The sequence below is a fragment of the Salmo trutta genome, chromosome 23, assembly GCF_901001165.1.
Source record: "Salmo trutta chromosome 23, fSalTru1.1, whole genome shotgun sequence".
Lineage (NCBI taxonomy): Eukaryota > Metazoa > Chordata > Actinopteri > Salmoniformes > Salmonidae > Salmo > Salmo trutta.
In genome coordinates this window covers 38119424-38144866 of record NC_042979.1, presented here as the reverse complement: position 1 = coordinate 38144866, position 25443 = coordinate 38119424, and the positions used below count along the sequence as shown (strand labels likewise).

Here is a 25443-nt window from a genome sequence, read left to right as displayed (position 1 = left end):
GTAAACATCTGTCAAAATTATTTAATTACGAATATACTTTTTTTTCTCAATTTGCTTTGAATAAAGCATCTTTGTTTAACATTAGCCCTACACATTGCGGATACTGTAGTAGCCTGATATCAAGAAAAATAAGCGTCCATTATATTTGAATTTATTCAAATGCCTGTATTTTAGTATTGCTTTTCGAATGAGACTAGAAATGAGAGAACGGGTCATGTGACCCTTGCATGGCATTGAAAGGGGAGATTTCATTAAAACACGCCACTTCGATACAGCTAGGACTGGAAGTACATTTTTTGTAGCAGGATAGGAGAATTAGTTTAAGGTTAAGAAAAAAGTTAGGGTTTGCGTAAATGTTCTCCTAACCTGCTACGAAAGGTCACTTCCGGTCGTAGCTGTATAGAAGTGAGGGGAGACTATAAGGACACAGATTACGTTGGGTGTCAGACGTGTCCTTATAGCCTTTTCCATAGAAGAGCCATGGTGCAAGCTTTTAGGGTGTCCCATTGAAGGGGTCGAAGGATCACGTGATGTCAGACTAGGGGACACACTCACTTCAATCCACTTTGATATAAAGTGATTTTCATAGCAGAGAGCATTTTCCTAAACTTAATTTAAGTCTCCTAACCTGCTATGTTAATTATCTTAGTCTGCTGTGTAAATTTCTCCTAACCTGATACGAAAAAGTCACTTCAGTATCGATGTTTCATGTCAGACTAGATGAGCTGGAGAGCAGTTCAGCCAGTTGGCGACTTGGCAGAAGTGGACAGAGAGGGACAAGAGTCAGCACTGACAGGACAGGTGGCACTGACTTCGTGCAGAAGGGAAGAATGTATAGGCCTACCCACATTATCTGCTTCAAAGGCGAGTCCAGCCCACATTTTTCGACTGTCCAAAGCCTAAAACGTTCCTCTTTTTTCAAATTCATGAAGAGGTGAGCCTTGTGAGGTGAACAGCAAGTGAGGTAAACATTTGACAACAACAAAAACATGTTTTTGAAAATGACACTTTTTGGCAGGATCCATAGGCTAGGCCTACAGAATAGACCGCAGTCTAGCACGAAGATCATTTTTAAATAATAATGTTTACATTTCTTTCTTATCTATAATCTCTATAATGAATGGATTGGAACTTCAATATTGCTCCAAGCTTGCTATGCAGTCAAATGTACTCGTTTTGACCACCTTGACCAACATGCAGCCTACTTGTAGGTCTGTTGTAGGTCTATTTTGGTTCAATTACATTTTTATTCCAGAATTGCACTCATATTTAGTATAAGGCCCTTAAGGAGCCCTCTGATAGACATCTCATGATTTTCATTTAATCTCTTGAAATAACTGAATTAAAATGCATTCCCAAACATATTCAAGACTTGCCTCTTGTATTAGGCTATTTACCCATTAAACAGGCAAAAATATGCCATCCTATAATATGCATTTTGTTTTTACTTCAACCCAACATTTAATGCCCCCCCTCCCCCCACAAACTCTATTTCAAGATGAGCATGTCTATTCTCGGATTACCCTACTTTGCTCATCTCTCTTTCTGTTCAAAGTGTGTGTACTCATCTTCTTAAGGCACACTAATTGTGTGGTAGGCTGCTTAACCAGCTCAGACCACAGCAAAGTAGTGTCAGTTGTCAGCTGTGCCTCGCTCCTGGCCAGGCTGGATTAAAGGGTAGGTAGCATAAGCATAACCACATGTAACATATGGATTTGCATTGCACACCAAAAGTCCCAATACAATGTTACACCTCACATTTCTATTTTTGGAGTTGCTTAAAACCGATCAGAATTCCGAAGAATGTGTGATGTAATAGAGAGGACCCGGCAATCCAGCCTATTCCCTATAATGCTATAATGTAAACTCTAGCAAAAATGACTCCAAATTAAACCAAATTGTTTGCACTCATGACTACTTTCAATAACATTTTCAGCCAATTTATAAGCAAATACTTTATGAATTTGTTACAAATCGACTTGCAAGGTTGCTAGCCAACTAGCCTGCTAACGTTAGCCCTGCTAACGTTAACCCTACCAGCCTGCTAATGTTACATTAGAATGAGTTAGCCAGTCAGCACGGCTACGGTCGGCATGCTAGAGCCCAACTACTGGAGACCAGTTAGAACACAACTAACACAACACAACTCAGGGAAAATCCAATAGCTATAGCAAATTAAATACAAAATAGATAGATTTCAGATGTCAGTCAGCTAGCGCTCTAGCACTTAGCCAAGATGAAAAAAGTTACAAAAGTCCCGTAGCCTACCTCACAGAGAACATGCCGAAAAGTTGACAAAACAAAAAGGAGAACCTACGAGGTACGTTACACAATTAGAGCAAGCAGGTATGAATTGTATTTTATTTGTTTTGAGCCCACGGCAAGAATGTACCAAGGGTTCCCATTAGATAATACAGCCACAAAGTCTGTTAAGAGCATGAGGTGTGGCTAATGTTAGCCTGCTTGAGCTAGCTACAGAGCTAGCATACAAACTCAGTAGCACAGAGTAGATCCTCCATATGACATTGAGAAATACTGCATTGTGGGTAGTTCGGAAGATATCCGGGAAATAAGTTAATAAATATGTAAAAATAAACATAACTATAGTTGTAGTGTTAGGGAAAAAACCAAATCGTGCACCCCTTGCGATCCCGAGGACCGAGTTTGGGAAACGCTGGTCTAAGACATTGGTTGCTCCCGTGGGAGACCCGGGTCCATATTCCGCGTGTTACACATGCAAGCCAGGTCCCTTGGAGAGGGCCATTAGTAGATGCAAGGCTTCTCCACGGGCAAGTGGTTCAATGGCAAAGATGGACTGTCCCTCTCGTCATGTCGTGTGGTGAGGACTGTGTTCCTGCCATGAAACATGCAAAGCTTCATCAGTTCAGTTGCGAACCGTAAAGCCTCTCCCCAATGATAAGAACATCTGCAGCAATAACCGGTTGGCTTTGACAGGCAGCTGTTTGTCAGATGTATCATGGTCTATCGCTGGAATCTGCCAGTGTAAACAGAAACTCAATCTGGCAACAAAAAAAACTATGATTTTCTGCAGCGAATCCATACAACATAAGCACTAAGCACTGCAGCGAATCCATACAACATAAGCACTAAGCACTTTGTGACATCCGCTTGACCCTATCCCCTCCTCTCTTCTCCAGACCATTTCCGGAGACCTTCTCCCCTACCTCACCTCGCTCATCAACTCATCCTTGACCGCTGGCTACGTCCCTTCCGTCTTCAAGAGAGTGAGAGTTGCACCCCTTCTGAAAAAACCTACACTCGATCCCTCCGATGTCAACAACTACAGACCAGTATCCCTTCTTTCTTTTCTCTCCAAAACTCTTGAACGTGCCGTCCTTGGCCAGCTCTCCTGCTATCTCTCTCAGAATGACCTTCTTGATCCTAATCAGTCAGGTTTCAAGACTGGGCATTCAACTGAGACTGCTCTTCTTTGTGTCACGGAGGCTCTCCGCACTGCTAAAGCTAACTCTCTCTCCTCTGCTCTCATCCTTCTAGACCTATCTGCTGCCTTTGATACTGTGAACCATCAGATCCTCCTCTCCACCCTCTCCGAGCTGGGCTTCTCCGGCGCGGCCCACGCTTGGATTGCGTCCTACCTGACAGGTCGCTCCTACCAGGTGGCGTGGCGAGAATCTGTCTCCGCACCACGTGCTCTCACCACTGGTGTCCCCCAGGGCTCTGTTCTAGGCCCTCTCCTATTCTCGCTTTACACCAAGTCACTTGGCTCTGTCATATCCTCACATGGTCTCTCCTATCATTGCTATGCAGACGACACACAATTAATCTTCTCCTTTCCCCCTTCTGATAACCAGGTGGCGAATCGCATCTCTGCATGTCTGGCAGACATATCAGTGTGGATGACGGATCACCACCTCAAGCTGAACCTCGGCAAGACGGAGCTGCTCTTCCTCCCGGGGAAGGACTGCCCGTTCCATGATCTCGCCATCACGGTTGACAACTCCCTTGTGTCCTCCTCCCAGAGTGCTAAGAACCTTGGCGGGACCATGGACAACACCCTGTCGTTCTCCACTAACATCAAGGTGGTGACCCAATCCTGTAGGTTCATGCTCTACAACATTCGCAGAGTACGACCCTGCCTCACACAGGAAGCGGCGCAGGTCCTAATCCAGGCACTTGTCATCTCCCGTCTGGATTACTGCAACTCGCTGTTGGCTGGGCTCCCTGCCTGTGCCATTAAACCCCTACAACTCATCCAGAACGCCGCAGCCCGTCTGGTGTTCAACCTTCCCAAGTTCTCTCACGTCACCCCGCTCCTCCGCTCTCTCCACTGGCTTCCAGTTGAAGCTCGCATCCGCTACAAGACCATGGTGCTTGCCTACGGAGCTGTGAGGGGAATGGCACCTCCGTACCTTCAGGCTCTGATCAGGCCCTACACCCAAACAAGGGCACTGCGTTCATCCACCTCTGGCCTGCTCGCCTCCCTACCTCTGAGGAAGCACAGTTCCCGCTCAGCCCAGTCAAAACTGTTCGCTGCTCTGGCACCCCAATGGTGGAACAAGCTCCCTCACGACGCCAGGACAGCGGAGTCAATCACCACCTTCCGGAGACACCTGAAACCCCACCTCTTTAAGGAATACCTGGGATTGGATAAAGTAATCCTTCTAACCCCCCCCCCTTAAAAGATTTAGATGCACTATTGTAAAGTGGTTGTTCCACTGGATATCATAAGGTGAATGCACCAATTTGTAAGTCGGTCTGGATAAGAGCGTCTGCTAAATGACTTAAATGTAAATGTAAATCTGCTGATGTCAAAAGGGCTTTATAAATAAAATTGAACAACATAAGACACTATATGATACAACATAGGCCTATGCCAAATGTAAAATGCCCATACGCCCATTCCTAAAGAAACTGAGCTAGTCTAGTAGCATGATACACAATGACCCCCATAAGGTGTCACTGTAGCTTTAAGTCTCTTTTATAACCCCTTTAAATCATTGTTCTATCAGTGACCTACTTACAAAGGTGGAACATTTTTTAAATACAGTGAGCTTCAAAGGTATTGGGACAGGGACACATTTTTGGTTGTCTTGGCTCTGTACTCCAGCACTTTGGATTTGAAATGATACAATGACTATGAGGTTAAAGTGCAGACTGTCAGCTTTCATTTGAGGGTATTTCATCCATATAGGGTGAACCATTTAGTAACGACTGCACTTTTTGTACACAGTCCCCCCATTTTAGGGGACCAAAAGTATTGGGACAAATTCACTTATGTGTATTAAAGTAGTCAAATGTTTAGTATTTGGTCCCATATTCCTAGCGCGCAATGATTATATTAAGTGTATGTTTCTACAAACTTGTTGGATGCATTTCTATGTTTGTCTCTGTAACTTTCTCACGCATCATTATTTCTCACTGTCCCAATACTTTTGGAGCTCACTGTAGTCTACCGTGTATAACAACAAAGTCCTCCTGTTAGAGATTATTCTGGGAGGGATAGAGACAGGTGGGATGGGCTTTAGACAAGCGGGTCTTTTTTGTTCTGATGATTTTCTGCATGGTTAGTTATACATAGAACCTCAAAGGTACAAACCTCAGAGTTACGGAGAAAACTGAAGCCATGTGCCCACCATGCCTATTGTAATATAGGTAGTAGGAGAAGCACTTTTGGATTATTCCTTTGAGATGTAGCCTGCCACTGCCAGTCAATATCTTATTAAAATGGGTACCATGCAAAAATTGAATTTCTCGTAGGCCTATACTCTTGTTGAAGTCAACTGGAAAATCTAAAGGTTTTCTTTCAATAGCCACACATATCCCTGGGGTTTATTGGAAGATACTTTAGTGCACATTTTGTCAAGCTCAATTACCCCCTTGTTTTCAAGCATGGTGGCGGCTGCATCATGTTATGGTTATGCTTGTCATTGGCAAGGACTAGGGAGTTTTTTCGGATAAAAAGAAACGGAATAGAGCTAAGCACAGACAAAATCCTAGAGGATAACTTGGTTCAGTCTGCTTTTTAACAGACACTGGGAGACAAATTCAACTTTCAGCATGATAATAACCTAAAACACAAGGCCAAATATACGTTGGAGTTGCTTACTAATACAACATGTCATGTTCCTGAATGGCCGAGTTACAGTTTTGACTTAAATTGGCTTGAAAATTGATGGCAAGACTTGAAAATGGCTGTCTTGCTATGACTAACAACCAACTTGACAGAGCTAAAAGAATTTTAACAAGATAAATGTGCAAATATTTTACAATCCAGGTGTGCAAAGCTCTTAGAGACTTACCCAGAAAGACTGTAATCGCTGCCAAAGGTAATTCTAACATGTATTGACTCAGGTGGTTGAATCTAATCAAGATATATTAGTGTTTTATTTCTTTTTTTTTTACAATGTTAGAATTTTTCTTCCTCTTTGACATTACAGATAATTTTGTGTAGATTGTTGACAAAAAATGACAAATCCATTTGAATCCCAGTTTGTAACACAACAAAATGTAGAACAAGTCAAGGGGTGTGAATACTTTCTGAATGCACTGTATATAGAGAGAGAGAGAGTACATGAGGAGGAGTGGCTCCTTTTGCCAGGGGCGAACAGTATCAACACATCCCCGGCTGGCCACACACACATACATGCTGTATACACACACTCACACACTCCCTCCTCTCTTCCACCCTATTCCCAGTAGGGTGTTCCAGCAGCAGCAAGCCAGGATTGCAGGAAGCAGGAGGGACACGGCTGAGTGGATTACAGGCTACAGCCCTCCTCTCTCCAGACTCATCCTGCTACGCCGAGAAGAGAGACTAACGCTACTGCTGCTCTTTCATAGCATTTTTTACCTTTTCCTGCTCGTTTTTATTACATTCTTTCTATAATTCCAATTCATTTTTTGTCTGCTACTTGAAGAGCAAGACTTTAAGAAGTATTTTTTGGTTATATATATATTTTTTTTAAATGGTAATGAAGGTGGCAGAACTGGGAGTCTTTTAAAGCACGTGGAGAAAGGCTTAAAGGCATATGCTTGAGCTATGGGGAAGTCCAACAGCAAACTAAAGCCTGAGATGGTGGAGGAGCTGACCAGGAAAACCTACTGTAAGTATAGCAATCTCTTTCTATGTCTTTAGGTTAGACTCTTTTCATTTATCCCTTTTCTTTCTTTTCTACCAGTCTATGTCTTGATATAGCAGACCTTTTTCCTCTTTTTTTGAACACTTTCTCATTCCCTCTCCAACCGCCACTGTTCTGTGCTGTCTTGATGGCCCAACCCTAAAAAACATTAACATTTGATTGTATTGAATGTATCTATTGCTACAGGAGAGGATGCCTTGAAATGAATCTAGCATTTTACAATAGAGCCTTAGGTAAAATGACATGACTTACCCGTTGGTTGCAATCCTTGACTTTAAAGCCGGCTATCAGCACACTGTTGTTGAGAGACAGCCAAGTGATCAGGTAAGGTGCTTTGTCCAAGTCTTGGATAGTGATTCATTGTATGCAAAAGTCAAGTAAATAGAAAGAAAGACACATTTGTAATGGTGATCCTTTGGTGGGAGACAATTATGCAACTTTCCTTTACCATGTCAACTTTTCAGCTACTCCTACCATACTACACATTTGGACATTAAGATGTTAATGAGCAAATCTCAAATCCCCAAATAAAGAGAGACTCATTAAATCATATATATTGAATATCTGAAAAGTATTTCAGTTTATTACACTGTTGTAAATTGGTCGTACAGCCTTTGGAAGGTAATGTGGTTTGAAGACATGGACACAGCAACCATTGTAGTACATCTTCCTCTCAGATTGAATGGCTTTCCCTCAGGTGTGCTAATACACGTTAGAGACTCAGTAGTCACTCGAAATCCGCTTAGCGCTTGATGCAATACTTCTGATGAAGATTATGAAGCCATGCTCCAGAACAATGTCAACCAAATAATATGTTGCACTAAATCAGAGTAGGCTAAAATTTAATCAAGTAAAGCAATAACTAAATAGCTGTATCTGTCCTTTAGAGAAACCTTTACAGGCAATAGATATGTCTACATGGTGTCAGCGGAATGCTTTCCCCTACAGTAGTGTGTGGCTTATTTATCACTCACCACCATACTAACAGAGATAAACTCTGACCTTTAGCAGGGTCAAAGGTTGAACCAGACCTCGAGGAACACTCTCCACGGAGTGAAGGTAAACTCTTGCGGATAACGATAAAAGCCGACTACCATGTCTGTTAAGTCTCACTGTTTCTCTGGTCAAGAACACTCAATGAGATGGTTGAAATTCTCAAAAGCTACCTTCTTTTGTATCTTCTGAAAAAACCCAATATTTAAAGCTGCAATATGTAACTTTTTGGGTGACCTGACCAAATTCATTCAGAAATGTGTGTTTCTCATTGCAAGCAAGTCTAAGAAGCGGTATATCTGGCCTATGTGCGCTATTTCTATGCTTCCCATTATTAAAGAGATATTTCACAGCGGTTTAGATACAATATTCTCTACAGCAGGGTTATTCAACTCTTACCCTACGAGGTACAGAGCCTGCTAGTTTTCTGTTCTACCTGATCTTTTTTTTACCTTTATTTAACTATGCAAGTCAGTTAAGAACAAATTCTTATTTTCAATGACAGCCTAGGAACAGTGGGTTAACTTGTTCAGGGGCAGAACGACAGCTTTTTTAACCTTGTCAGCTCGGGGATTCAAACTTACAACCTTTCGGTTACAAGTCCAACGCTCTAACCACTAGGCTACCTGCCGCCCCAATTAATTGCACACACCTGGTGTCCCAGATCCAAATCAGTCCCTGATTAAAGGGGGAAAATGAAAAAATGCAGTGGAACCAGCTTCGAGGTCCAGAGATGAGTTTGAAGGCCCCCTAAGTTTTCTGAGCAAAAGAAGAAAAAAATATATATATATATTTTTGTTTGTTCAATTTTCATTGTTGATATAAAGAATGTTAAAATCACTAGGAAATCAGCATCAAGTGATTTTAATTTGGCAAATCTGTTCCCATGTATTTCCACGAATAATAGAAAGACACATATTCATAAACAAATGTAAGCAAGGTTTGAAATTATTATGTTTTATTCCAATATTATATCTGTTTGGGCTTCTTGCGGTTCATTTGCAGTCTACAAATGATTTGTAATTATGTTCCGGCCCCCCGACCATTTGCTCAAGGAAAAAATTTGCCCGCAGCTGAATCTAGTTGATGATCCCTGCTCTACACTATACTTCCTTGTTTTGTCACATAAACTGAAGTTAGGCGAATTATTCTAATTTTAGCAACCAGGAAATGACGGTGCGATTTCTGCATAGTGCATCTTTAAAGGTGCTGTATGCAACAATTTCAGGTGACAATAGTATTATGTCACCTTACATGGGCGGTAAGGATGTCACCATAATCGTTGTTGTTATGAAAAGTGCTTTTTAAATCAAATCTTTTATTGTCATCATTAACTATTTGGAGTTGACATTTATTACCAGACAATTACTGATGTACAGTATATGTCCTGCTGGTAGTGTTAGATATTAAAACTGAAATGTGACACTTTTTGTGCGACCCAACCAAATTCACATAGAAATGTGTGTTATAGACCTGTCATTCGCATTGAAAGCAAGTCTAAGAAGCTTTCCTGGTTAAATAAAGGTGAAAAAAATTAAATAATATAAGTCCAAGAAGTATAGCAATCAGATAAAATCTGTTCTTTGTGCTCTATTTGTATCCTTCCCGTTATTTCATTTTTGCATTTACATTCAGATTTTAACACCAGCTTCAAATAGCTGAAAAAAAAATATCTTTGGTTATGGAAAAGATATTTCACAGCGGTTTAGATGGTACAATGATTCTCTAAATTGAACGAACTATACACATTTTTTTGCAACCAGGAAATGGATAAGCGATTTCCGCATAGTGCATATTTAAGCTTCTCTGCTCAGCCTTGATAATTTGTTAGCTAGTTAGAATTCAGAAGAGATTTCACAGAAATAATCAGAAGATTATGTTCCTGTGTTTGAATGTGTGTAATGGCAAGAGACATCTTTCATGGTGAGGCGTAGCGTGTGAACTAGTGTGTGTGTATGGATGAAGATGCCCCCCATTGAGAAGGGAAGCGAGCATGTCAAAGGGGCTAATTTCATGCTCTCACACGGGGTCTCGCGTTTCCTAATTATAGCAGTATGTGTGCCAACCTAAAGTGCTGTCGGGGAGAGGGTGCGGTTGAGACATCACTCTTTGGTTCTGTATGCAACTTCATCGCAGGGAGATAACTTCCATTTAGTTTCATTGCCTCAGCAATCAGCATTCACCACAGTCAATGTTTCAATTTTAATGCAGGGTGATAGTGATATGACGAGATCACTTAAGATGGCTCTCATATACTCTGGAGAGTGAATTTGTCATGGAAGTCTATTCAGTCCTGAGGGGGAAAGTGCTGGGCATGCAAAAAGGAATGATGAGAAACCAGCTTTCGTTGGCTACACATCTCTCACTGAGGTAATTTAGTCTAGGGTTTCCCAAACTCGGTACTGGGGCCCACCCTGGGTGCACGGTTAGTTTTTACCCTAGCACTACACAGCTGATTCAAATCATCAAAGCTTGATGATGAGTTGGTTATTTGAGTCAGCTGTGTAGTGAGTGCTGGGGCAAAAAACTAAAGGTGCACCAAGAGAGGGCCCCAGGACAGAGTTTGGGAAACCCTGATTTAGTCCACTAAGACATGACAAATCAATCAGATAAAATCAAAGTTCATTTGTCAAGTACACAGGATACAACAGGTGTAGTTACTGCAGTGAAATGCTTACTTGCAAGCTTTTTCCCAACAATGTGGTACTAAATATCAAAGGTAAGAAGATTAGATACAAATAATCAAATCAGGTTTTATTGGTCAGTGCAGTAATAATAAAAACACACAAGAAATAAAACCACACGAGAATATACTCTATATACAGGGTCAGTTCCAAATCAATGTGCAGGGTTACTGGTGATAACCTAGGGGGCTGGCGTAAATGGGCTTTGAGTTAGCTGATTTAGTTGGTTGACTTGTTGAAATCAGTCAATCAATCAAATGTATTTATAAAGCCCTTTTTTGCAGCCTTGCATGATCTTGCTGTTGTCAGATTATGCAAGCTTCTCCTGTTTTCTGCTCAGTTTCTTTTTACCCTGTAATTGTTTTTCCTTGAGAAATGGAAGGGTATAATTAGGTTCTCATTAGCATAGCTCTAAGGGCCAGCCTCCGCTAAAGCCATTGACAAGCCCACCCACACACACAGTACACACACTCTCTCCATACTGCACACACACAGTCATACACATTGGCTCAAAGGATCATATTGCCTCAGTCCATCAGCACAAGCAACAGTCAAACTCACTAGACCATGCACACGTGCACACACTCATCCACAAAGCTTTCGATAGCTCTGCACTATGCACGTTCTAGGTCTAGTCCTCTCTCCTGCTTCTCACTCCCCTTCTCCCCTTTCCATCTAGCTCTTCCTTTGTTCTTCCCTTTTTCTCTCTGCCTGCCTCTTTCTTGTTGCTTCCTCTCCCTCCTCTCTTCCACTCTAACCTCTTCTTCTTATCAGCACGACTGCAGTTCGTCTTATTTCTTATTGCTCTGCCCTTCGCTTGGAGAGGCTCACTCCCTATCTTTTCTCCTTTTAAAGCCTCCCTCTTTCTTTGTTTCCCCCTACTGTCCTCCTCCCTTCCTCCTCCCCCTACTTTCCTCCTCCCAGTACTCTCCTCGTCCTCCCCCTACACTCTTAGAAAAAAAAGAGCAATCTAGAACCTTAAAGGGTTCTTTGGATGTCCCCATAGGAGAACCCTTTGAAGAACCCTTTTTGGTTGCAGGTAGAACCCCTTTGGTTCCATGTAGAATCCTTTCTACAGAGGGTTCTACCTAGAAACAAAAAGGGCTCTCCTATGGGGAACAGCCGAAGAACCCTTTTGGAACCCTTTTTTCTACGAGTGTACTACCTACCTATCTGCATGGAAATTGAACCTAAGCCTGGCCCAGATCGATCGGCTTATTTGGTATGGAGCGTGACATATACCTTCACCATAAACAGGAAGTATTGTTTAACAACAGCATAACATCCCACTGCTGCCACCAATTGCTAATAACACATTTTTAATACTCTCTCACTCATATACTTCTGCACTCACTCACAGTCAGAATATTTCTTATTGTCTACTGCAGCTCTACCTTTTGTTCCCGCTGGTATGCATATGTTCTCTGGTTTCCATGGAGATGAATTGCTTCCGTGAGCCCACAAGGCTTTTTTTCCCCCGGACCCAAGGTAGTAGATTTTATTTAATGAAGTTGGATGTTTTTTTTTCTTCCACCCGTACGACTGAGTAAAGGAGATTAGGGAGTATGGAGATCTGTTATTTTAAGGCAGACCTCGCATCTCAATGACATCATGTCAGAAATGTTCCCATGTGAACTGTAGTGTATCCAATGGCAGTGGGGGGGAGGGGCAATAAAGGTCCTGCTCCACTGTTCTTGGTCCACTATTAGCTCAAGTGCTGTCTCAATGTCTCTCTTGAGTTTTAAACACTCTGATGCTATGCAAACTGGCATCTGTCTCTTTCTGAAGAACAGAGGCAGCCCATTAAGTTGATTTCATCACTAAGCTGCCTGTGCTGTCAACAGAATGGTGATGGAGGCCCGTGCAAGCCCATCCAAATAGAACCAATGTACTGGACGTTTACTAACGCTGCACTTGTACTAACCATAAATCACATAATTGGTCCCCATCTCTACTGTGATGTCACCTTGGGACCCTTAGCCTTAGAAAGAAGAGCCTAATAGAGCCCTGTCATTGTCATTCTCTCTGGAAATGCTCACCGTATTCACTGTCATTTTTAATGGCAGACTTTTCTCATGGACAGTCAAGAGGAAAATTGGATTTGGTTCAAAAGGCCCCGTAGCTGGAGTCTGAGCATAGAACTCATTCTAACGTTGGAAGATGTTTGAGTTGAGGTCGTGGACTTGTGGGGCTGTTGCTTCGCCATTTGTCAGGAACTCATAAGAAAAAATAATAGTTTGTCATAAAATACCTAGGTTTTAACAAATGCAGTTGACTCCTGATAAATACAATTGGTGCACGCTGATATCTGGAGTAATAACAGAATAACAGAATATACACTTGTTAACAGTGCACATGGTGTTAACATTTATGATGTATTGATGTTCGTTCTTATAGGGGGGAAAACACAGCTATGGTAAACCAGGATGGTATAGAGATGTATGGAGTTATATTAGTTGCACCAGAAATCAAATCTGAATTTCTTCATTTTGAATTTGTGTTAAGAAATAGACTTTCTGTTGGCACTAAAATCACTCCATAGGGGGGTTTCATTATTCATACATACTCTACCTTTTATTTAGGCTTTTTATGTGTATATATTACCTTTAAATGATTTAGATGAGCAGGGCTACACATAGCATTTCACTCCCAGCAGATGTAAGTTATTTCAGCGACTGAATAACATATGAAGCAGCCGACAGTGAAAACCTCCTGTCGGTCTTATGTTTTGTCTTTGTGTCATTTTTATTCTTCTAACAATCTCCTTTTCTCTGTTTTTTGTCTGCAGTCACAGAAAAAGAGGTACAACAATGGTAAGTTTCTCTTATTGTCTCAGCTAACAACTAAGTCAACCCCATATTGCAAATACTCCATTATACTTGTGTACCATCAGTCAACAACAATGCAATACATCTGTGAAAACCCCAGGTTCAAACGCAAAGCTGCACTGCACCCCTGGAGCAGGTTAGGGGTTAAGTGCCTTGCTCAAGGGCACAACAGCTGTAGGTGGTGAGTCAGTTGGCATTATAGTCGGCACCAGAACTCAGTGGCACTCTGTTTTGTCGATGTTGACCATATTTGTGGAACGCGAAAACCTTCAGCAAACTCCTACAGTGTTTATGTTACAGCAACCTTCCTGTTCAGCCCTCGTTACCATGGACACCCAACGCATCACTGGGTTTTCATAACCACATCTTGAAACAGAAGGCTCTTTGTAAGGCGTTACAGCTTTCAAAGTATTGTAGCTGATGCCTCGAGTTGAATTTGGACAGACACCGTCCTTCGAATGAAACATTAAATTGAGGTGGTTGGTAAAGATCCTGTGACATCGCAAGACAATGGGTGTCCTTTCTACATTTCATACCTGGCCCGTCACAGTAATGTAGTATAACTATAACCTGCCTCAAATAGGCGAAATCACTGCTTTCTCCTCCACTATAAAGTGTGGTGAGCACTCGGGCACAAATTGCCTGCCGTGTTTCACCCAATCTGGCGTTGGATGGGTTGACTTCTATCCCCATACAGTGGGGGGAAAAACACTGTGAAACCTAGTGAAAAGGGCTTGATGAAAACAATCCATCATTGGCCATCCTCTGACGTATGGTGGTGGGCTGGCCAGGCTCTGTGCCCAGACTCAGTGTGTTGGCTGAGGTGTCAGGCCACACACATATGTACGTGGGCCAGGTACCACAACAGAGCCCAGTGGCACAGCTCTCCTGCCTGAGACTTTGCTGGCACCGCCACTAGTTGTGGCAGCTGCAGACATAACCTCGCTAGACCAGCCTGGCCCTCAGCCTGTAGCCAGAGGGCCACACCCTTGGTAGCCGTATACAACCCTGTTGTTATCTCCTCATAGTCATTATGACCTCTGGCTAGTCTCTGGGGTTACGAAGGTGGTGCCGTGTTCTGATGTTGCAGCCAGCTTCCGATTGGTTACCGTTTTGCCGGTCGCCAGATTCATTACTATATTTAGGCAGAACTCACTGTTTTTATGAAAAATAAAACATGCACGATTGGCCGTAGGACTACTTGAATATGTAAAAATATCAATGAGGATTGAGTGAAGTTTACAAACACCTGCAATGCGTTGAAACTGGCCATAAGAGCAGAACATAAGAGATGTGTTGTCACAAAAGCAGATAAACATTTATGTTCGACATAGCCAATCGAAACAAAGGCCGTTTCTGTCGCAACGCATCACCTCAGACCAGTGCTAGGTTATTTTGACCTTATAACCTTTCTGATTTCCAAATACTTTGCTGCTTGTGCCAAGTTCCGTGGCTCCCACTCTGGTGGCTCCCCGTACACACCACAGATGGAGAGCTGTTGACACTGGGTCGAGTTCCCACTCTGATAAGAAACTTATCGAGAACCGCGGAGAGACATGTTACTGAACGACATGACATGTAGACTCAAAGGAGGAAGAGCAGTCAGAAGGAGGAGAGACAGAAAATGACCCCTCACAGCTTTTACTCTGATGCTCCCCAGTCCCCACTCATGCCCCAGTCCCCACTCATGCCCCAGTCCCCAAGCATGCCCCTGTACCCAGTCCCCACTCATGCCCCAGTCCCGCCCCTGTCCCCAAGCATGCCCCTGTACCCAGTACTCATTCATGCCCCTGTCCCCAGTACCCATTCATGCCCCTGTCCCCAGTCATATCTTTGTGAGTTGGGCTAGACTGAAATGTGTTTGTCTCTGTCTATAGCTGCAAAAAGGCCTACGCGAGCTTCTATCACAGCTCACAGATCATACTGTGAGAGGAAGCCATTGGAAAGAGACAACACACACACTTCTCCGCCCGCCACCAACCACAATACCCTGCCGATCCCTATTTTGCCTCGCTTGTCTTTGAAGTGATTTTGCATCACCCCGTGCTGTGAAGTCAGTGCTGGAAGAAGATTCTCACCCAAAGCGTTTACAGTGCTAGCTAGCTGACATGAATAGAGCCGAGTGAGAGATTACAAATCACAATGCCAGGGGATCGTTCTGTCTGCCGAGTAGGCAAACAACACTTCAAACGGTAATAAAACAGGGGCTGTCGCTGTCATCCACTAGTGAGCCTACTGCTTACACCCTTGTGTGGGAGCAGTGTCAGTCCCTCATCTCTTCCTCGTTCAGATACAGTGTAGGAAAGTAAAAGAACAGAACAGTGTGGTTTTGGATGAAAGACTAGGAGTAGTTTTGTTTGAGTAGCAGTAAGGTAAGAGCGCCGGGAGTTTGATCAACGGCATCGTCACCGGTGCAAAGGTGACATAAACATAGAGCTCTATGGCCAAGCACACCAGTGGTGGGTTTGGTGTTGAAAAATAGAAGTGTATGCAGAAAAGTACATCATACCTACGGTTAAAATATGGCGGTGGATCTTTGATGTTATGGGGCTATTTTGCATCCACTGGTTCTGGGGTCCTTGTTAAGGTCAACGGCACAATAAACTTTACCAAGTACCAGGACATTTTAGCCCAAAACCTAGTTGCCTCTGCGAGGAGGCTGAAACTACCAGCAAGATAATAACTCCAAGCACCAATCAAAATCCACAAAGAAATTGTTAATTGACCATAAAATCAGCATTTTGCAATGGCAACCTCAGTCTCCGGACTTGAACCCCATTGAAAACCTGTGGTTTGAATTGAAGAGGACAGTCCATAAGAACAAACAAACGATGAAGGATCTGAAAATATTCTGTATGGAGGAATGGTCTAAGATCCCTACTAATGTGTTCTCCAATCTCATAAAACATTTTAGAAAAAGGCTAAGTATCATGCTAGACCAGTGGATCTCAATCCTGGGCCTGGGGACCCAAAGGGGTGCACATTTTTATTTTTGCCCTAGCACTACACACCTGATTCAAATCATCAAAGCCTGATGAGGAGTTGTTGATTTGAATCATGTGAATCACTAGGGCAAAAACAAAAATGTGCACCCCTTTGGGTCCCCAGGCCCAGGATTGAGAACCACTGTGCTAGAGTATTGATAAAAGGGGCGGGTTTGGCTTTACTTGGCTCATCATGCTCTAGCGACTCCTTGTGGCGGGCCGGGAGCCTGCAGGCTGACTTGTTGTCAGTTGAACAGTGTTTCCTCCGACACATTGGTGCAGCTGGCTTCCAGGTTAAGTGGGCGGGTGTTAAGAAGCGCAGTTTGGCCGGTCATGTTTCTCCTGAGCCCGTTGAGTAGTTGCAGCGATGAGACAAGATCGTAATTGGAGAGAAAAAGTGTGTAAAAAAATGAATAAGAAAAAATAAAAGGGGTGCTAATAATTTGGACCCCTATCTTTTTGAGAATTGTTTTTATACTTGTTAAACAAAATCTCTTTCTCTGAGCTATTGTATTAGTATAAAATAATATAATTTCCCAACTTTTTAAGCATATAATATAGCTTAGTATTTGTAATTATTATTATATACAGTATTTCTTTAATCATTTTCTTATAAATGCTATTTCTTCGTAGTGAATTTCAGAAAAATTCAAAATATCAAATATGTTTGGGATATTTGATTTGTTTATTATGCCTCCTTTCAAGCAGACAACACTCTTATCATTGTGCTACTTGATAGCAGGACGTTCTTTATCAGATCTTTCTAGCAGGCCTCAGGGATCCTTACTTTAGGAATGAGTTTCATCAGTCACACTGAATGCAGTAATTGTTCCATTCATCGATTCACCGCTCACCACCTCTCTCTTTTCTCCCCTCCCTCCCCTCTTCCTGGGCATCCCCCTCTCCTCTCCTTCCTTTCCCCATTCCTCCCTCCATCCACCCCCAGGTATAAGGGTTTTATTAAGGACTGTCCTAGTGGTCAGTTGGATTCAGCTGGCTTCCAGAAGATCTACAAGCAATTCTTCCCCTTCGGTGACCCCACCAAGTTCGCCAGCTTCGTTTTCAATGTGTTTGACGAGAACAAGGTAACAGGCTGCCTGCGGAATGCATTTATGTTCACTTTATATTCTTAGAAGCTAGGACAACAGTAAACCAATTAACAACTTTACTGGCTTAGTGTATGAAAGGACATCACTTAACATCCCTTATAAAATGCTTGGATTGGGTTCCATTGCATAACTGAAATGGTTATGTCATGGTTAATGTACTGGTCCTCTGTAGCGCAGTTGGTTGAGCATGCCGCTTGCACTATGGGTTTGATTCCCGGGACCACCCATACGTAAAAGCTGTATGCACTTTGGATAAAAGCATTTGCTAAATGGCTTAACATTTTTTGCTTGCTTTAAGTGTCCTCTCTGTCTGCAGTCATTTCCATTGAGAAGCCAGACTCCAGTTATTTTGTCTGCTATCTTTCCTAGAGCCGTTTGTGAGATTAGATTGAATGGTTGGTCTCTCTCACTCTTCTGTGGAGAAAATAGCCTGTTTCTGTGTCGGGTCGATTATTTTCTCTTGTCTGGCTGTGACTGTCTCTTTGGTTATGCGTCTATCACTTTCATGTTCTTCTCTCTATATCCTTCTTCCCTCTTTCAAACATGCTTTACCGTAGTCGGGGGGAGGGCTATTTCAGACCACAGGACTATTAAAGACCCAGTATACTACTTTTTGAACAATTTGTATGTGTTTTTTTTTTGAGGGGGGGTGCACCCTGAGCTCCCCTACTTCTTCCCTCCACGGTCTCTCTCCTTCCCTCCGCGGTCTCTCTCCTTCCCTCCACGGTCTCTCTCCTTCCCTCCACGGTCTCTCTCCTTCCCTCCACGGTCTCTCTCCTTCCCTCCACGGTCTCTCTCCTTCCCTCCACGGTCTCTCTCCTTCCCTCCACGGTCTCTCTCCTTCCCTCCACTTTTCTTGTACTAACTCTTTATTTAACTCTTTCCTTCTGTTTCTCTGCAGGATGGACGTATTGAGTTTGCCGAGTTCATCCAGGCCCTGTCGGTCACCTCCAGAGGGACCCTTGACGAGAAGCTCAGATGTAAGCCTGGAGAAAATATCCTAGGGCCTAAACTTTAGCTCAGAAGGCTAGCACAGTCTTGAGGCGCGCAGTCGACCCAGGTTCAAACACAGTCAGCCACAGCATTAAAAATAACACACCAATTCCCTCTCTTTGTCTCTCCCTGCTCCCTATCCCATTCTCTCACTGCTTTGCATTACCATTTCCTCACACTGACCTTTGACCTAGTCATGTTGGCTCCTGCATCAACAAAGTGATCTCTAATCTTCCCAGACGCCTGTATGTGGTCACAGCTGTCGTTGTAGCTGAACAGCAGGGATAACAGGAATAAACGCTATGTATGCACAGTGTCGAGCTATACTGACACACTTTCTCACACGTACACACACCCCGTTTCACACATGCTGATGCTCCCTCACTGTCACACACACCCACACCCCTGCACGCCTCAGGTCATTAGCAGGAGTTGATCAACTGCTGACAGTTGTTGATGCAGTAATTGGCTAACAGGTAGAGAGGTATTAGGATGCATTTCGATCGTAGTGAAATTAGGTGTCACCTTACTGTATATATTAGCAGTCCTAAGGAATATATAAAAAGTTTCCTCCGGGCCTCCCGAGTGGCGCAGTGGTCTAAGGCACTGCATCGCAGTGCTAGCTGTGCCACTAGAGATTCTGGGTTTGAGTCCAGGCTCTGTCGCAGCCAGCCGCGACTGGGAGACCCATGGGGTGGCGCACAATTGGCCCAGTGTCGTCCGGGTTAGGGGAGGGTTTGGCTGGCAGGGATGTCCTCGTCGCACACCACAGGAGTCACTGTAGTGGGCCGTGAGGTGCACTAGTGACTCCTAGATGACACGGTTGCCAGGTGCACTGTGTTTCCTCTGACACATTGGTGCGGCTGGCTTCCGGATTAAGTGGGCAGTGCGGCTTGGCTGGGTTGTCTTTTGGGGGATGCACGGCTCTCGACCTTCGCCTCTCCCGAGTCTGTACGGGAGTTGCAGCGATGAGACAAGACTGTAACTACCAATTGGATACCACGAAATTGGGGAGAAAAACGGGGTAAAAAAAGTTTCCTCCATGTGCTGTTTATGGCTTTTGCAGGGGCCTTCAAGCTTTATGACCTGGATAACGACGGTTACATAACTCGGGATGAGATGCTGAATATTGTGGACGCCATTTACCAGATGGTGGTAAGTCCTTCCTTTGTTGTCTCGACATCAAATATTCAGCTTTGATCTATTCTCGTAATTTAGTTGATGGGTACGGAGCATCATAATCAGTATTTCAACATTTTAATGGGAATGTCTGGTTGTTGCTCTTAAGTGAGCCATTCTGAGACAGTTTACATGATACCTTGTCCCGTGTAGTGTTTAGCATTTAAAGAAATATTATGTAATTTCATGCAGGTAACTGAGGCATTTATGTGTGTGTGTGTGTGTGTTTGTTTGTTTGCGCGCAGCCGCGCGTACAGGGGAACACGGTGGGTACAACGCCAATATAATTTACCAGGGACCTCTTTTTGTTTATTTGCAGCTATGGGCAGCGCTCCGCGCTTATGGCGCGCCATGGGGAACAGAGCTAACTACAAATCCTGTAAAAAAAACTATGCTTGATCAACTGCTCATTGGATTCAGTCCGATCTCACTTTGTCAATTATGCACCTTTTAAAGGCAATGTTCCCGGATTTGCGGAGACTGCATTCACGTTAAATGCTGCATACGTCGGCTCAATTGGAAATTAGGACGACCTTTAAATGTCAAGCGTGCTATAACACAGCTCTTCCTCTGATCGGATTGAATCCCGGCCTTAGTCTAGAAATGATATACATACTTTCTGACAGCTGCAAATAAACCTCTATCCCTTAACACACAATGGTTTTGGGATCTATCCTTACCAGGCTGCCATCAACTGGTGCTCGGTCTGTTCCAACATCTCATTATCATCAACAAATCACAATCCTCAGATGACCGATTTTCATTTCATACATCGACTATACACCACACCCCGGAAAATATTTCAAATTAAAATAATTCCCATTCCAAATTGTTTGCTCTGCCCCCATGGTGCCCAAGGCACTTTTTTGCATATGGTTTCATTAATGTCCAGAGGTCTCCTCATTTTCGAATCAGGTTTCGATGTCTTTATCCACCATTGTTGCAAAAAAAATATTCCCTTTTCACCAACACCACTACTGTCAATCACTGTTCTTCCATGGCTCTTACGGTTTGTGAAAAGCAAATATGTCTTGCCAGAATTACAGCAGCGCAAAAAATGATTGCTTTACGTTGGCAGGGGCTTCACTCTCTGCCATTATGTCAATGTGTGCTTTCATTTATGAACATTGCAAACTGGATCTTTCTGTGTCCTGCATGCATGGTGCTAAAGAGGCAAATGTTGAGTTATTAACTTCTGTTGTTAAAAAAATAGAATTGTTATGATCTGCAATTTGTGATATTTTCTGTAAACGAGGGCCTGTGAGGGGGTGGGGTGGGGTTTTTTGTCTGTTGTCTGTGTTACCATGCATATGTTAAATGAAATAAAATGTAACATTTGGTCACAAAAAAGGGGAACACGGTGGAATTGCCTGAGGAAGAAAACACACCAGAGAAGAGAGTGGACCGAATCTTTGCCATGATGGACAAGGTAGAGTAAACCAATCACACACACACCTGTCTAATGCATGTGAAAGATAGGCCAACGGCTCCAATGTATCTTCCTAGCCTCAGTAGGATACATGTGCCCTGTGCGGCTGGCACTGCTCACAAAGAAGGCCTGTTTTCAGTCGGGAAACTCTGATGCCCCCCCCAAGGAGGCACTAGCTAGCCCAAGCCCTGAGGCTTTTTGTCAGAGAGACTCCTTCTCAAACCCAATGGAGAGTTAGATACTCTCTCAAGAGGCATTGGGCCAGACCAACGCTGACTGATTGGGTTGTATAAGGGTGCAGTAAATAGGCTGTTATACACGATGCTGAGACTAACGAAGAGTGCCCTCTACTGGTTTAAAGATTGAACAGCAGTCCAGCCATTATCCATTCGGTAATATGTAATAAAGTATTATTCAAATGTGAGGATTTGTCGTTTTTCAGAATGCAGACGGATTGTTGACCCTGAAGGAATTCCAGGAGGGCTCCAAAGCAGACCCGTCCATCGTCCAGGCTCTATCGCTGTACGACGGACTGGTGTAGCAGTGAGTACACACCCCACAGTGAGTACCGCATCCTCTCAAATGATGATTTACATGAACATTTTACAGTTTCTCCTCTTATACATGTATCTCTTTTCTTCCCACGACAGTTGTCCGTGATGGCCTGTTAACGTGGTGTTACCCTGCTAAGTGAGTGATGGAGTCTGCTACCTGTCTCGTCCTCTGACTCCTCCTCAGCCTATTAGGGAAGCTGACAATGGTGGGCCGCTGCTGTCAATCATTCATCATCATGGTTTCCAGGATTAGAGTAAATTCAACAACCACAAACGCGTTCACCTTCGCAGAAGCTAGTGCCGTCGATGTGCTTACAAGACATTTCACAGAAGGAAGTTAGGTACTTTTCTGTGAGAGGAAGAAGGGCCAGGGTTCATCAAGCACCAAACAGGAAAAGTAGACAAACAGGGCGGGACTACCTGGACTTTGTCCAATAAGACATTTTCATTTTAGTTTTGTTGCGAAACATCTTTTTAAAAATTCCAATGCAAAGCCTAATGAACATTGAACAACATGGGACTGAACACAGGCTACTAGTCTACGGACCATGGATCTAAGCAGTTACCATCTTTATGTATTCATGTTCTGTGATACAGAGCATCAGTTCAATGTGCTGCAGCCAGCGACAACAAACTGCTACTGACACGCCGACTGTCTTTTAGAACGCTTGGGAAAGTCAACCTTATTTATTTCATTGGATTTAAATAACAGTAGCTCAGTTTGACATCAGCATGAATTAATATTGATTCTGTGTTCCTGCCGCACAAAGCTTTAATTGTCGAAGTACGTTTTTGATTTCAACACCAACTAAAGACTGCGAAGCGAACAAGGCCCAATTACAGATGCTGTATGAGTTTGAGCCAACTATTACGTAGAGATTAAATGCTGAGCAGTTGCTTGTCCATGAGCAGTCCTAGAGGCTTACACTACTGAATTGCGGACACACTATAATCAGTGTATTCTCTCAAATTCCCATCATAACTGAACCGTTGTGCGGTCATGCGACATACAATATAAATGTACGAGTTGGAAAAGGGTGGAACGACACGGATTGTGGATCATATGAAACTTGATTGAAATATTGAACGCTAGGTCAACAAGTACGATGCAAAATAAGTGTTCAAATAGATGTCTTTGCAAATGACTTCAAATGCATGTTAGACGCATTATGTTTGTGTGTAAATACTAAGGTGACTATATGCACTGTAGCCATAATCGGCAGGTTAGTTGTTTTAATATGTAATATATCCTCTGCGGTAGAAAAGCATTTTGCGACCGTTTTACTTTTCCTTATCACTACATTGAACTAGACAATATGCACCGACAGTGAAAATCTCACAACAAAGAAAATGATTTCCCTCCCTCTATAAAGGGTATTTTTTTCATCGCTCTATGGTAATGACTGGGGCACAATTTGCTTTGTCATTCCATCGCTACTGCTTCAGTGAAATAGATTTTCCTTCGATTGTTTTTATACTGTGCACAAACTGTTCTCTCACAAATATCAATTGAATAGGTGTTTTTAAGAGTTTGAGAGAAGTGGCAACTGCTGTAGTCTAGGGAATGGTGAGAGAAGTGTTTAAATTAGCTGTATAAAAACACATCTTACCTGTACATAGACAAACCTGTTGGCAAATTTAAGGTCTTTCGATTGGCCTTGTATGTTGATATCCTCAAATTGCAGATTTCATTCAGTGTTTTTCACCATGAGGCATCTGGAGTGACCCGATGTACAGTATGTGGCATGCTGTGTGATAAGAAACAAGCTGCAAGTTATGTAGGCTAAATCAGTCTGAATTTTAGTTTATCGCTGTTGACAAATTGTTCTATTAAATTCAGTATCATATGATTAGACAGGGTTTGTCAAATTGCCTTAGTATCAAACCAATTCTCACAGCATTTAAGGACACCATACTGTAAATAATATAAACTGTTAACCTCACAGTATACATAAAAGTGCTCATTGTTGACAAGACTATGAACAGACTATTCTTGATATTGAAAGTGAAAACATTGACTGACCATCCCATATCCAAATGGCATACAAATGTAAATGTCAGTTGGTCTCCTTGCTCAGTACATGACAGAGGTAGTTGTTTTTGTCTTCAGTGCTTTTGAAATAAAAGATCTGCTTTCCTTCATTTGCCCCATGCTTTTGTATGCACCACTAGCTGGTTCAGTTTCCACTAGCATTGCTGTAAAAATGCGACCCAGAAGATTTTGGACGTTGCTAAATAACCAGCAAACTTAAATAAATAAATAAAAAACGTTCAAAACCCTCGGTGTCAGAAATAAGCTACAACTTCAAAAATGTGAACACAAAATCCATATTTTCAAAGTGTCCACCCAAACCTCAAAAAGGAATTCTGTGAGACACTAAGAAAATAAATGAACAGTACGGATACATTTCTCTTTTGGTAGGTTACATTAGCTGTACACGGCGTAGCTTATTGAACAGAAAAACGGTCTGAAACACTCAGCACCTCTGCTGCTATGGAATAATTATTAGTTATGTTTCAGTGGGAAGAGTTCAACCAATCGGACTAATGCAATATGGAGAATACCCACAATGCCCCGATGGGCCTGGATGTCAAACTAACTCAGGAAAAAAAAGAAAAATAATAATAATAATATATATACTTTATTTATATATACTTTATTTAACTAGGCAAGTCAGTTAAGAACAAATTCTTATTTACAATGACGGCCTAGGAACAGTGGGTAAACTGCCTTGTTCGGTTACTGGCCCAACGCGTTAACCACTAACCTAACCTCTAACCTGCCGCCCCAAAGAGAAGAGGCCCAGAATTCCCAAAGTTATGAAAATAGTTCACCCTCTCCTATCTACAATAGTAGCTTCCTATTTACAACTAATCTATACATCATGTTCATCTTTACAATGAGCAGGACAGTACCTGAGGGAGTAAGAGCACATGATCTTGGTGGAAGGATGGAAAGATATTTATTGCAGTGATAACTGAAACTGGGCATGTGATGAAACTGTTCTCTCGTACGGTGTAAATAGTTATCCGAAATCGCATAATTCAAACCAGTTTGCGGTGCATTCAAAAGCATTGGGAAAGAGCTCTGCCTTCCATATCCGCATGCTTTTGAATGCACCGCTAAAGTTGTGGCCAGGAGTCCAGCTACCGACAGGTTTACCGTTAAACTACCGCAAGAGTTTGAATTTAGATGTTGAAGCCAGATGTTGAGTCGGAGTGGATTTCACTGTTAGTTTTATTCCAAATAGTTGCAGTTTTAAAACTGACGATTGTTTATTTTTGATGAATGTCAGTGTACTGTTGCTTGTATGGGTCTGCTTGTTGTCCTGGCTGTACTAGTTACGCTACGCGCCTCGGCGTAACTCAACTGCGGGACAGCAGTATTTGGCAAGAGGTAGCAAAGGACACTGTATCCTGGTGTTGTTGCCATTCATGCTCTCCCTTGGAATTGAACGGTGAACGCAGCGATCAGGCTGTTTCCACAGGCTAAGCTATTAGTGCATCACTTTAGCCCGATACATAGTAGTAACAATGTTGTAAAAGTGAACTTGGCCTCCTCTAACGTA

General features: G+C 42.8%; 1 protein-coding gene and 1 long non-coding RNA gene across 4 annotated transcripts; one reads left to right on the top strand and one right to left on the bottom strand.

The window, feature by feature from the left end:
- The first annotated feature begins 6529 nt into the window (after window positions 1-6529).
- Window positions 6530-24016, top strand: ncs1a (neuronal calcium sensor 1a). 3 transcript variants are annotated; one of them, XM_029710217.1, is made up of 9 exons: window positions 6530-7085; window positions 13587-13611; window positions 17557-17695; window positions 18621-18699; window positions 19779-19867; window positions 20149-20157; window positions 21243-21320; window positions 21763-21881; window positions 21971-24016. In XM_029710217.1, the coding sequence occupies exons 1-8, from the start codon at window positions 7022-7024 to the stop codon at window positions 21859-21861; spliced, it is 582 nt and encodes a 193-aa protein (XP_029566077.1). In that variant the 5' UTR covers window positions 6530-7021; the 3' UTR covers window positions 21862-21881; window positions 21971-24016. The 3 variants fall into 3 exon arrangements, with proteins under 3 accessions (XP_029566077.1, XP_029566078.1, XP_029566075.1); XM_029710215.1 differs by having other exon boundaries at window positions 6533-7085; window positions 20137-20157; XM_029710218.1 differs by lacking the exon at window positions 20149-20157 and having other exon boundaries at window positions 6531-7085.
- Window positions 7150-7558, bottom strand: LOC115160005 (uncharacterized). Its single transcript, XR_003868982.1, has 2 exons — window positions 7374-7558; window positions 7150-7259 (listed from the first exon to the last, which is right to left on the bottom strand). It is a non-coding gene; the product is annotated as an uncharacterized LOC115160005 (long non-coding RNA).
- Window positions 24017-25443: the final 1427 nt, after the last annotated feature.